Source organism: Anabrus simplex, chromosome 2, assembly GCF_040414725.1.
Source record: "Anabrus simplex isolate iqAnaSimp1 chromosome 2, ASM4041472v1, whole genome shotgun sequence".
NCBI classification, from domain to species: Eukaryota; Metazoa; Arthropoda; class Insecta; order Orthoptera; family Tettigoniidae; genus Anabrus; species Anabrus simplex.
In genome coordinates, this window is record NC_090266.1 from 50,708,595 (window position 1) to 50,721,295 (window position 12,701).

At 37.8% G+C, this 12,701-nt stretch overlaps 1 protein-coding gene across 1 annotated transcript in view; it reads left to right on the plus strand.

The window, feature by feature from the left end:
- Positions 1 to 1,724: 1,724 nt before the first annotated feature.
- LOC136863437 (homeobox protein HMX3-like) overlaps positions 1,725 to 12,701 on the plus strand; it is a 432,390-nt gene continuing 421,413 nt past the window's right edge. The window contains exon 1 of the mRNA XM_068225935.1: positions 1,725 to 3,696. Coding sequence (XP_068082036.1) covers positions 2,787 to 3,696 — 910 coding nt within the window. The 5' untranslated portion in view covers positions 1,725 to 2,786. The remainder of the gene's footprint in view (positions 3,697 to 12,701) is intronic.

Consider the following 12,701-nt stretch of genomic DNA (forward strand, 5'->3'; position numbering starts at 1 on the left):
CCCATTAACTAATTTTGACGGTTTCCGGAGACACCAAGATGCCGGAATTTTGTTCCGCAGGAGTTATATTACGTGACAATAAATCTACCGATCCGAGGCTGACGTATTTGTACACTTTCAAATAAACCGGATTGAGCCAGGATCGATCTCGCCAAAATAGGGTCAGAAAGCCAGCGACTCATCGCTGCAAAATAAATATTACTAACTGAATCTCCATTCTTCTTCGTCTTCTTCTTCTACCGATTTTCCCACACCTGCGGTGTCGTTGGTGTGAACTGTGTCAATCATGTGGATTTGGCCCTGTTTTATGGCCGGATGCCCTTCCTGACGCCAACATTATATTGAAGGATGTAATCACTATTGCGTGTTTCTGTGGTGGTTGGTAGTGTAGTGCGTTGTCTGAATATGAAGAGGAAAGTGTTGGAACAATCACAAATGCCAGTCCCCGAGACAAAAGTATTAATCAAACACGATTAAAATCCCCGACACAGCCGGGAATCGGAGCCGGGACCCTCTGAGCTGAAGGCCTCAACGCTGACCATTCAGCCAATGAGTTGGACGAATCTCCATTAGTTTCTTATATTCAAAATGAAACCTGCGGCCGGAAAAAATAAAAGCCTAATAATTATAGTTGCAATAATAGACTAATAATAAAATAATTTAATAATACATTATAGAAAGAAACACTTAAAAATGCCAGTCAATTGCATAAAGTAACCAGTCTTAAATGTTAACCCCCACCCGCTTGACGAAATTCTACGCACGCCACTACATCACGCCATTACGAAGAATCTCGCGTGTACACACCGAACTTCGAACCACAGGCACACTGGTGAGAAGCTAGCGACGTTTTGTGCCTGTCCTAGTGGAATGAATTTCGTATTACACGTGGTGCTCTTCCTGTGACTGATGAATCACTTTGTAGATTAAAATTTCTAATTCAGTAGAAATGAGTTTGGGAGCAACGATGAGGAATTGGAGATAACAAGGTAACAAATGTTGTGTAGTACGCGATAATTCACAGGCATAAATCAAACACTTAAGTGAGAAATCAATGTCACAGGTGTACAGCCTCAAGGAGGTCTGCAGTCAACACTATGCATTAACCGGCTACTTCCTTCTCTAGCGCGTATGATACAGGATACATAATAAAACAAGGAGACAGGAAGCTCTGACCTGACTCTGCTCGTGGACGAACGGAAATCTTGGCAACATCCATGCTATCTTCCACGCATGTAAGTGCATAACATACTTTATTCCGTTTAAGGCACCTACTACTTCGTATTAAATGTGCATTTATAAATGTATTCGTGTCTGTTAAACTTTGATTTGCGATGTGTGATTATTTATCGTTTAATATTGTTTATTCTTCAATCATGTTATTACGTCATTTAATTGTGAAAGGATTCCTTAAAGAAACCCCTATTTAACTGCACGTGACACCGGCACTTTCGTCCAAAAGAATAACTGCTTCATCGTCTCAATTTATACGAAGGGAAGCGATGGTTTTGGAGTGGGTAGTACAGTAATAGCGACAAAGTGCGCGCGACGTAATTTAGCCGAGCGGGGGTATCCCCATTATACAGGGCTATCAACAAGCAAAGCTAGCAAGTAGGGGATGATGATGTGTTTGACGCCACTAGTGCTACCGGCGGTCGTTTACAGAAACACTGTGCCAGAGCAGCGTGCGCCAGGCAATCAGTAATCGTCCAACAGTCAGAAGGAGAAGGTCGGCGTGTGGCTGCGCGCACTTCAAATCGAGCACGCGTTGTTTTGTTTGTGGTCCTCTTTGTGTCATATTGCGAGCTGCTTGATTTCAGCGCTCTCTAGTGTGTGCTATGGAACTAGGAAGTATTAATTCATTTTGAGGCTCTATCTACCGTGAATATGGAATTCTTATTAACTTCAGTGATTATCTAATAGTGAAATATGAATGGCATTTAACCCGTTTAAATGGTAGGCGTGCACTTAGTGACTGTCATCACATAATTAGTACACAATAAGTGGACATTCTCTAAGGTCTCCCTTACGCTACTTTTTATTCTTTTTAAACAATTAACTGTGTGTTCTTCAAGTACTTACAGAATTATTAATCGTGTGAAATAATATATATGTTAGACCTGGGAGGCGGTACACATTTTATTGACGTGCGTTTTTACCGTGGAAGTGTGGATTATGTGTAGGAAGAAATTAGTGTAATTAAAAGGATTTATCAGTGTCTTTTGAAACCGCCTGGAACTTATTTGGTATTGTGTGCGCCTTTCTTTAAAAGAAATCAATTCGTTATTAGAATTGAGTTGTTACAAGATTAAATCACCCGTAATCTGATACCTATCTATCCACGGTTTATGATAAGAAATATACATTAAACGAAATTCAGTGATAATAGACTTTAAAATGTTATGAGGTTAATCACCTGTTCAATGCGGGCTTAATGTTAAATCAGCTTAAAGTGTCATTCAGTTAGCATGTGAATTGATTGTGAAGTATACTTCGTTCTGCACTTAAACTTGGGTTATAAAAGCAGCTGAGGATCACAAGTCACGTCTGAAATAATAGAGCGGATTAACAGCATTTTAATAAGCTTAATGTTCTTATTTGGTGTAATTGAGGAAATATTGTGTTGTACTAGGAGTGATTTAAAGTTTACATCTATCGTATCAGACCAATAATAGAGGACTGAGTGATAGGCAATTAAAATTAAACACGTTTTTGTAGCGTGTGTTACTTTGCGAGGTGAATGAATTCATGTTTAAGTTTCGTGACTGTTCATTCTCATTCCCAGCATGCAACAACCACAACAGCAGACAAAACAGCATCACCAGCGTGACGGGGTCGTTATTAACCACACTGCAAACAATATTGTCAAAAATAACAAGAATATAAATAACAATAACAGTTTAGGTAGCTGTGTGGGCGGTAGAAGCGGCAGTGAAAGCAGTGATAACAATAATGGTAGCCCGACATGCCCAGTTGAGGGCCCGCTCTCCTCTTCAGCATCGTTTGACGTAGGTCCGGCGTCGTCCTTAGCTCCCGTCAGCCTGCTCAGGACTGCATCTAGCTCTACAACAATGGACTCGAATAGCCATAATAATGTTGCTGCTGTCTCTCCAACGGACGGTACTGCCGCCTCCATGCATCAACACACTAACTCCTGGCACCCTCATGTGTACGCCAAGCCGCCAAAGACGCCCACTCCACATTTTATATCGGATATTATGGGCTGGGGACGTAAGAAAAAAACCACCGTCGTGGCGCCTACGCCAATTCGTGCGACGCCGCCCCCAGGTATAATGACACACACTCCAACGCCCGTCTTGTCACGGACACCGCACCCTCCTCCGCCACCCACCCCGTCTCTTACAACAGACGAAGATGATGAGTTAAGCAACGAACCGCTCAATTTGACTACCAAGAGTCGCGACGCTTCTCCAACATCTTCTGTGAGTTCGATTATCGGCGTCACGTCACGAACCCTCACGCCGCCTATGCCTTCGTTAGGAAAAGGGCCACCGAACCATCATCCAAGACCCCCTTCGTTCCGGGAACCAACAGTTAACGGTGTCGACGTTCCTGGTTTACGAACCCCTAACGTCGGTCCTGTCAACGGTCGGACATCCTCTGACGTCTCTTCATCGTCCCCCGTCGCCAAGGGAACCCATCCAGTCAACCGGAACCCTGTCGCCCATCTGAAGGGTAAGTCCAATGTTATTAACTTATCTTGACATAATATCTTGACTTATTAACTTAACACCTTAAGAAAGTTGTTTTGTTGTCGTGAGCTGTATGTTTATTCAGCGTAAAAAAATAATAACCGGCCTAGCGCTTGATCGTACTCCATAGGCAGCGTTCCCGTTTTTCTCTAAAGTGTATGTGTGTTATTTATTTTAACTAGCGAGTCGAACTACTGATTAGCTTTTTCAAAGTGCTGTAAACATAAAGTAGCCGTACGACTCTAATGTGAACAGTGTAAATGTTATATTCTGGTACGCTGTTTGCAGTGCGGTTATCATGAAGCAATCTATTGAAGCTCAGAGTTTCAGCAGTCGAATAACGCCTAATATTATATTAAATAATGTACTGTTTATACAGTATATAAAGTTACCATTGCACTGTATGTTCGCTTGTCGCCGGAATAAATCATATCATTCATGTAAGCGTGTGACCGGCAATTGAAGGTTGATTTCTAGCATTTGTTTAGCGATTTTCCGTGAATTTAATAACAATAATTGTGAATTAGATAATGATATTGTGCGTTGGACATGGGAAGTTATGCTGCAGTCAGGAAATACTCAGATATCGGCCCTAGTAAGCTTCTGCGAAGTTAAAAATTAATTTTAGTGATCAACAAAGATGATGATAATTTCCAACAGTAAAAACCGTTACACAGCTCAACTAGGGATTAATTTTCATTTCCGAGTAGCATTTAAGATATGTTTTGGAACGTATGATGAAACAGGATATGTCTTCCTACTCATGTATTTGACTAGAATATCGTAACACATGTGGTTGCATGTTCGAAATGACTTTATATAAACTAGAAGAGAGGAATCTAGAATATTCCTGTGAATCCCATTTGCTATACTTTGCTAATGATGTGTTTCCTTTCTTGCAATTAAAGTGTACTTAACCGCAACGAGCGAGAGGCTAAATCGTCCACAGCCAGGCCCATTCACGGAGACCGACTGCGGCTTTCTCTACAGAGCCCTTGTGCGATACTACTGTAACTGTTAATTTGTGGTTTTGTTCAAATAACACGGCTATAAAAATTTCAAGAACGCATAAATATTGAACGGAACCTTGCGTATTTTAAAAATATGCTTTCTTCTGTAAAAAAAGTACTTTGTGTGTAAAAAAGAATTTCCATTCAACTGACTGTTTGATATGCATGGATAAATTATAGCATTATTGTTCTTATGAAAATGCATTTAAAATTATTGTAGGACATTAATAATTGCTGCACAGCTTTGTTGATTCTTTTCCGTTTTCTTCCTGTTGTATAGTTCAGTATATTAGCTCTTTACCATTAGGCCTACTGAATTTACATTTAAATTCTTTAAAATGAATTTATGAGAAACAATATTTTTGCCAGTAATCCCTTACTGAAACTCTATGACAATGAGATAACAATGACAGTAGGATGATAGGACTGATTTCTCTATTTGTATAGAAATCAGTTTATGAAGTACTGCAGAATGAAATCCTTGGTTCCGTTTTACTCCTAGTTTCCCGAATGAATTAATTGCTGTGTGGTGAAAACCTTAACAGCCTTACATATAACAACAATTGGGTAAATGGTTGTTTACTATCAGAATATACCCGTCGTGGCTACCAATTTTATACCATTAACAATGTTATTAGGGCGTGCATGTTCTCCACATAAGAAATATCTCTTTCATAAACTCGCGTGGTGGTGGTGGTGGTGGTGGTGGTGTAGGAATGTACTGTTAAACGACCTTTTAAATACATGTTCCATATCTACTGAGGAATTAGGCGAAGTTTATGAAGAATTATAAAGCTCGTTCTTCATAACGTGATTTGGCGTTCTCAAGTATTTAATTGCCTTGCGATGTAATCGACCCTTAGCTGTGCGCAAGTCTCAAACACTCGCTCCGTCTCCTTCTTCCCCATTCCAACACCCTTCCCACACCCCGCGTACGCTCTGGATACGTTATAATTAAGCTTAGGTACAATTCCATGTTTATTTCGCTTCAAATTTGACCACTAAATTAGACATCGCATTGCAGCTAAATTAAGAGCCTCAATTCTAAAGAATGAATGAGATTATATGTACACTGAAATAAAAACTAAACGTCTTCAAATGCAGTACGATACTTTTATCGGTTCTAGCTATAAATGGAATGGTTTAACAGTCGTTACAAAACTAATTTTCATTCGCAGTTGCTACGTACTTTAATTAACACATCAGGGTCTTTATGGAATTAAATTAACTAAAAGGTAGACACTTCTATAATCACCATATATTTTCAATTGGTATAATAATAAACGTTATTTGGATTTAAATGCCTCGAAATATTCACCCAATGCTGCGATGCGTAAAACCGATGTTTAGTGTAGAAAAATATTACATTTTTGTGTTAATCCCATTCTACCTTTTGGTGGCTCCACCGGCTATCGTTGTTACTTGCAGAGCGTGACTGTATATTCCTTTACTGTCTGCCTTTCAATCAAGAAACATAGCAAATGGTTTGGCGTTAGTTACAGAAATTGTCTAAAATCAATTAACGCCATTGTGATAATAAGACTTCCTTGGTAATTAAGACAGCAACTTAGACAACAAATTTCTCCTCTCTCGCGCTGCGTTGTTATAAAATGTCATATACAGCATAATACTGATGTAATGCTTAGTTACTGATCGAATAATCGCGCCTATTAACACACTGCATTCGGGTGATGAGTGGATTCGAACCCCACCGTCAGCTGTCCTGTGATTTACCATTTTCATTTCCAAGCAAATGTCGGGACAGCTTCTATTCATAGGACACAGCCGATTATTTCCATTCCATTACTCAATTTTATTCAACATCATTCACTTCATTATAATTAGCTCTTCAATTGAGATTGGCGACAGGAAGGGCATCCGGCCGTACAAAGACGTCATAAACGCGTATCAAGAAACGGGACTAAGTAGTAGGCGTACCCTGATGTAATGTTTCATTGTGTACTTATTCTGGAAACTTGCATTTTATAATTTATTATGTATAGAAATGCGTTTTTGTATTTAAATGCAGAGAATTCAATGATGGTGCATTATGCAGAGTATTATATACTTCCCTATTTAAGTGAATCCCTTAATGATCTTTCCTATATTTCATTATTCATTACTGGTGATGATAAAAATAACAATTACAGAATACGACCGGTTGTACTAGACGTACTCTTCTTGTGCTGAGAGTTGTGGGATTGGATATTGGCAGTACTTACAGTAAATGCGACAGGCTATGTCCAGAGACTTGCTGGTATATGAATGAATTGTCTTGTCGGCAAAATTTCGGCACTCTGGCGTCTATTAAAACCCTCAACTAATAAAAGCGACTTTTTAGTCGCGTAACTCATGATGAAATTTTAAATTAATATGTGTGGCAAATAATAACTAAAATTAAAGATACAAAACTGTGTAGCTATAAAGCATACTTCTAACTAGGCAACATTGAAAATCATATCTTACAAACAAACTTTATTAATATTTGGAGCTTTTAACATCACAAATGATTATTATTATTATTATTATTATTATTATTATTATTATTATTATTATTATTATTATTATTATTATTATTCCTTCCGATGAGGCCTGCCAAGGACCACGTGCCAATTTCAGTTCAGTTCTTCATACTTTGTTGTTTTCTCTTCCGCTCCTTCCAAAATTCGTTCATCCTTTCACTATGCTGTTTCCTTCTGTTCTCGGACCACTTCGCACCAGGCCTCTTGTTCAATCTTCCTTGGAATCCTTCCATACTTACTACCCTCTTTCTAAAATTTCTCTGTCCATAATTTCTTCTTCTCTTATATTATTTCTTTCTAAATCTTTCTTTACTTCTTGAATCCAGCTAGTTGTTGCCTTTTTGTCCCAAAGGTACTTGGAAATCCTTTTTGTCAATTTGGAATCATCCATTCTGTAAATATGTGCGAAAAATTGCAATCTCCTTTTTCTTATGGTTTCTGTTATGTTTTCTATGTTCCTGTATATTTCATCATTAGATCTTCATTTCCAGACATCTGTTGTTTTCACAGGACCTCTAAGATGTTTCTCATGATTCTCCTTTCTAGTACCTCAAGTTTATCTAATCTATAGTTTAGTACCAGGCATTCACTTGCATAATTATAAGCATTCCGGTTTCACCACTGTAGTGTAGTGCTTTATTTTAAGATTTTTAGATAGACATTTTTTGTTATAAAAATTCTTTGTGATACCATATGCTCTTTCCAACTTGTGTACCCTTTCTTCCACTGCAGATTTGTCTAAACCATTTTCTTGAATTATTTTTCCCAGATATTTGAATTTCGTTACTCTTTCCACTGGACCAATATCTGTTGCCAAAAATTTTTGAACATTCTTGATGTTAGTAATAAAGTTTGTTTTTCTACGGAGATTCTCAAACCTGTCTTGTTGGCTATTTCTTCCAAGAGATTGATTTGTGTTGTTGCACTTGTTTTCTGACAACTTTGGGGAGAAAAAACAAAGGCACTGAAATAAATTGCCTAGCATTTGCAGACGATTTTCCTGTATTGTCAGATTATTATTATTATTATTATTATTATTATTATTATTATTATTATTATTATTATTATTATTATTATTATTATTATTTTATATTTCCCGTGGTTTCTTGAGAAATTATGAATTGCCATTGAAATTGAACGATTATTTTTGAAGTGAGAAAAACTGACCGCTTACACTGTCTAAATCATTACCAACCTGTAGAATCCAAGCAGCAATGGATATACGTATTATTTCATGGGGAAATGCCTTTGCATTTTGACTGGCTAATTTCGTTACGGTAATACAGTCAGTTAAATGCTAATAATAATAGTAATTGTAATAACAATAACAATAATCATAATAATAATGAACGAGTTGACTACGTGGTACTAGACGTGTAGTTGTGAGCTTATATTCAGGATATGGAGGGTTCGAACCCCACTGTCGGCAGCTCTGAAGATGCGTTTGTATGGTTTCCCATTTTACACCAGGTAAATGCAGATAATGTACCTTAATTACTGTAAAGCTTCGACTGCTACCTTCCGAGTCCTAATCCCTTCTTACCCCATCGTGGCTAAAAAGTCTAAAAGTTAGTGCGACGTTAAACACATACCACAACAATAATATTGATTTTACGTCCCACTATTTATTTTTACAGCTTTACACCAAGGTGCCGGAAATTTGCCTTACCAAATTTATTTTACCTACTGATAAAAATACCGACGCCAGGCTGGCGTATCTGAGCATCAATAAATACCACCGGACTGAGCCGTGATCGAACCCGCCAGCTCGGGCTCCGTAAGCCAGAACACTGTCTTCTGAGCCACTCATTACGGTAATAATAATAATAATAATAATAATAATAATAATAATAATAATAATAATAATAATAATAATTAGAAGCAGAAGAAGAAGAAGAAAAATTCAGTTTTAAGTCACCAGTTTTGTTCGATTATCGGTAAGGCTTTGATATTCATGGCAGGGACAATTATTTCTTTTCTTTTTTTCGTTTATCGTGGAATTTAATGCGTAATGAAATTTATTTTGAATAAGTAATTATTAAGCTTTCCCATAATTTGGGACTGCCTAAACAAAAGAGTTAAGCAGTTTTATATTCCAGTATTTACAAAAATGTAACATTTCCTAAGTATACTTGTTTCGGATTAATGTATGATACGTAGGCCTATATAAACATTAAGATACAATAAAGTTTTCCGAATTTCCGTATGTAGAGTAGATCATGACTATGAGGCATTCCTCACTGGCTATTCTATATTGTACACTATCCTGACTTCTATTGCACGCATGCCTATAATTTCAGCTATTTTCTGTTTAAGGCCATATTCTGCAATTTATTTATCTTATTGATATATGGACGACCTTGGTGTTTCGATCATTTATTATGTATTTAAATTATTAGAGTTATTTGAAGCCCACTATGAACTTCACGTTGTATATTATTTCCGCATAATTATTTTACGACCAAATAACATGTTGCACACTTACACATCTTCATCAGAATTATTAGACTAGTGCAGCTGTAGATAAGATACATATGTAAAAGTGCCTTCATCAGATTTATTTCGGGTTTTACTATCTATGTACTTACTTAAATTGCATACCGATGTTTACATAAGGGAACTTATGTACCTTATGTTGACAGCCCACCGGGCTGAAAACTCAAACTAGAATTTATGCTGTTAGCTTCCCGCACGTTAAGAGCTCCTGCGAGATATAGTTCCCACATCTAAGCATCTCTTAAAATCTCTAGCAATTGAAGGGACATTAAACAAATAGCATGGTTTATTGTTATTAGATTTTGTGTGCAATAAATTGAATGTCTTCTTCGTTAATTAATGATTTTATATGAGATGCTTTCCCCTCCCTTAAAGAACGATTTTTATTCATAGTACATTTAATGGAAAGCCACAGCCTGTTTCTAGTCATTCGACAGGATCAGGAATGGAATGAATGAAGCCCCTATCTAGCGGCGAATTGTGCCGGCTGCCGAATCCTGTCGCACCCCTCTGGGGCAATGATTAATGGATGACAAATGGAATTAAATGATATTAGAGAGTGTTGCTGGAATTAAAGATGACAGGGAAAAACTGGAGTACTCGCAGAAAAACCTATCCCGCCTCTGCGTTGTCCAGCACAAATCTCACATGGAGTGACCGGGATTTAAACCACGGAACCCAGCGGTGAGAGGCCAGTGTGCTGCCGCCTGAGCGCCGGAGGCTATATAGTACATTTAGTAGCCTACAAATATTTTCACCAAACGCATTCTTATCTAGTTCTAATTTTTATAGTCTAACAATTAAATCACATTATTTCAAACGTAATATCTAACAAACAAGAGCTAATTTCTTTTCTTGTGAGACAGGTCCGTGATTCTAACGTATAAATAATAAAGTAATTAACGAATAAATAATAAATTAATAAGCTAATAACTTATATATACGACTTGCAACTGTAGACTGAAAATGACAAATTTTGGAAGACTGAACAAACGTCAGACTTTGCTCTAGATACTGTGCAATATATAATGTGCCTGGTTTAATGTAATATTAAATTATAATATAATTCCTTGTATCATGCATTATACAAATCAAACAATTTGTATGAGTAGTTTTCACCATATACATAAAAACGATGTATTTCCGCAAATAAAACAGCGAATGTTTTAGTTAATATAGATCTGTGAGCCAACCGGTACGGAGGATTTTGAATAACCTGATATAAACGCCTTTAGTAAATACCGAGCTCGATAGCTGCAGTCGCTTAAGTGCGGCCAGTATCCAGTAATCGGAAGATAGTGGGTTCGAGCCCCACCGTCGGCAGCCCTGAAGATGGTTTTCCGTGGTTTCCCATTTTCACACCAGGCAAATACCGGGGCTGTACATTAATTAAGGCCACGGCCGATTCCTTCCACTTCCTAGACCATTCCTATCCCATCGTCGCCACAAGACATATCTGTGTTGGTGCGACGTTAAGCAAAATAGCAAAAACAAAAAACAAAAAACCTTTAGTAAATTTTAAGGTTAGATAATTCTCTCACGTGGTCCTTAGGCCTGTGTAACACAATGAAATGAATATCTTTAGAATTTCAAATAGTGTTTCTGTGGTGACCTACAATATATAGATCAGAACTCAGTACCGTGTAACCGTATACCCTCCTAGTTCATTTTCATTAATATAAAACTTTTTATTAAGATAAGCATCTATGATCTTTGTTCCAGGAATCTCGTATTGATAGTTTATTTTCGGGAATATTTGAAACTGAGCAGTATGAAGCTGCTGCGTTTTTTAGTTTATTCGTATCATACATTATGTCTCATAAATTATTGAAAATCAGTAAAACAACACGCACCTAACTGCAATTAATTCTGACCTTTACTTCTTTCATGTCACATTATTTATTACACATGACTGTTGTTTCATTTCCTTTGTTTTACAATTTGTTTTACGTCGCACCGACACACATAGGTTTTATGGCGACGATGGGATGGAAAAGGCCTAGGAGTGTGAGAGAAGTGGCCGTGGCCTTAATTTCTTAAGGTACAGCCCCAGCATTTGCCTGGTGTAAAAATGGAAAACCACGGAAAACTATCTTCAGGGCTGCTGATAGTGGGGTTCGAACCCACTATCCCAGCGCAGTTGTGCGCCCCTAACCGCCCGGCCAACTTGCCCGGTCATTTCCATTTTAGGGGTTACCATAATCTTGGTCATCAGCCGTAGCCTATTTAATTCCTGTGTGACAGTGTATATTACTGGTGTCTTCGGGGGAAAGGTTCTATGGAACTGCCAATAAGATTTCCTCTTACCAGCTTCCTAGAGTGAGAAAAACTCCGGGAAAATATAAACTCTCCCCCTGGATTCCTGCCTCTGTCCTTCAGAGGAAATAATAATAATAATAATAATAATAATAATAATAATAATAATAATAATAATAATAATAATAATAATAATAATAATAATAATAATAAAGGAATGTTTTACGTCATGCTCCTTGTCTGAAAGGTTGGCGCCGAGGTCTTCGATTCAGAGGGTCCCAGATTCGATTCCCGACCGAGTTGAGTATTTTTATCATGTGTGGTTAATTCCTCTGACGCGGGGACTGCGGTTTTTTGTTTGTCTCAGTACCCTCCTCTTCATATTTGCACAACACATCACATAACCAAGAACCACAGAAACACGCAATAGTATAAACATCCCTCCACATAGGGTTGGTTTCAGAAAGGCAATCCGGCCGTAGAACAGGGACGTCACTAGGGTGTAGTAAAAACCGCGGAAGAAGACTGTTATTAGTTTTACGTAGCACTAACTACTATTACGTTTTTCAGAGACGCCGAAGAGCCGGAAACTTGATCCTCAGGCTGTTTTTAACATTTTTAAAATTTTTTTTCTGCTGTTAAATCTACCGACTCATGACTGGCGTGTTTGAGTACTTTCAAATCCCACTGGTCTGAGCCGGGAT